The following is a 1203-nucleotide window of genomic DNA, read 5'->3' as shown; positions in this document are numbered from 1 at the left end:
ATTGATGACAGATGTTGGTGGTGATAGGTGTATTGATGACAGATGTTGGTGGTGATAGGTGTATTGATGACAGATGTTTGTAGTGATAAGTATTGATGACAGATGTATGTATTGATAAGTTCTGATTACAGGTTTATGTATTGATAGGTGTATTGATCCTTACAGTTCTGTTGCGCATGCTGTGCAGACCCAGTTTGTCGGTGAGCTCACTGACGCCCATGGCATTTGGAAGATCCTGTTTGTTAGCAAACACCAGAAGAACCGCCTCCCTCAGCTCGTCCTCCTGGATCTACAGAGAAAGAGTCATGTGACTGATGACATCACCCACAGCAGCAGATTGGACTGACCCTGAGTGAGTGACTTCAGGTTTTGTCACAGTAGGCGGGTCTCCATTAAACCTTAAATTATACAAATTAAAATTGTGACCACAAAATACGTCTAATGGAAACACGTCAGGTTTGAAAAAAAATCTTTATCGTTTATCGTAAAAAAGTTTTTATGCTGGCATGAGGTGATATCTCACGTGATTTTAAAAAGCCATATTTCACCAAACTGCAATGGAAACACTTTTTTGGCTTATATAGCTCATATGATATGTAACACCAGGTGGTGGTAATGCGACTTTAGGGATGCCCACCGCCATTATACCCAAAGAAGAAGAAAAACAAAGTCACATGAAATTCTCCAAAACATGAATGTGTATGTGTGGACGGAGGAAGAGACGGAGATCGTCACTCTGATACCAGACAAAGAAATTACAGAGATATTAGATTGACTTCATTGATCAGCTGCAATAGAAATAAAGCTGCTGATGTTTTGAACATCCATCACCATGGTTACTGGGATGTTATCACCAGAGGAGAAGTCGCACAACATCGCTCAGTGGAAACACCGTCAGCTCCGCTGAGTTTCTTCAAAATTTACAAAGTTTTGTGCAGATCTCTGAGGGAAACCAGCAGCTGTGTTTGTTTTCAAAAAGGATTTAAATAAACTGAGATCATAAGGCATTGAGCCTGCAGCACCTCCTGGAGGAGGACTAGAGGGGAGGAGCAGGAGAGGAGAAGAGGAGGAGATCTTACCATCTTAGTGAGCTCCTCCGCTGACTCTGTTACTCTCTCTCTGTCGTTACTGTCGACCACAAAGATCAGACCCTGAAACACACACACACACACACACACACACACACACACACACACACACACA

General features: G+C 42.4%; 1 protein-coding gene across 1 annotated transcript; it reads right to left on the bottom strand.

Moving 5' to 3' along the window:
- Positions 1-6: 6 nt before the first annotated feature.
- Positions 7-1151, bottom strand: LOC121965615 (ADP-ribosylation factor 4-like; the record flags this gene model as incomplete). Its single annotated transcript, XM_042515751.1, has 2 exons — positions 7-289; positions 1080-1151. Coding segments are annotated over 2 exons (228 nt in total), but the record flags the coding sequence as incomplete, so codon positions are not given.
- Between the last annotated feature and the right edge of the window lie 52 nt (positions 1152-1203).

The sequence above is a fragment of the Plectropomus leopardus genome, unplaced genomic scaffold (assembly GCF_008729295.1).
Source record: "Plectropomus leopardus isolate mb unplaced genomic scaffold, YSFRI_Pleo_2.0 unplaced_scaffold20879, whole genome shotgun sequence".
Lineage (NCBI taxonomy): Eukaryota > Metazoa > Chordata > Actinopteri > Perciformes > Serranidae > Plectropomus > Plectropomus leopardus.
The sequence above is the reverse complement of the archived record's forward strand: the minus strand, read 5'-3'. Positions and strand labels throughout refer to the sequence as shown.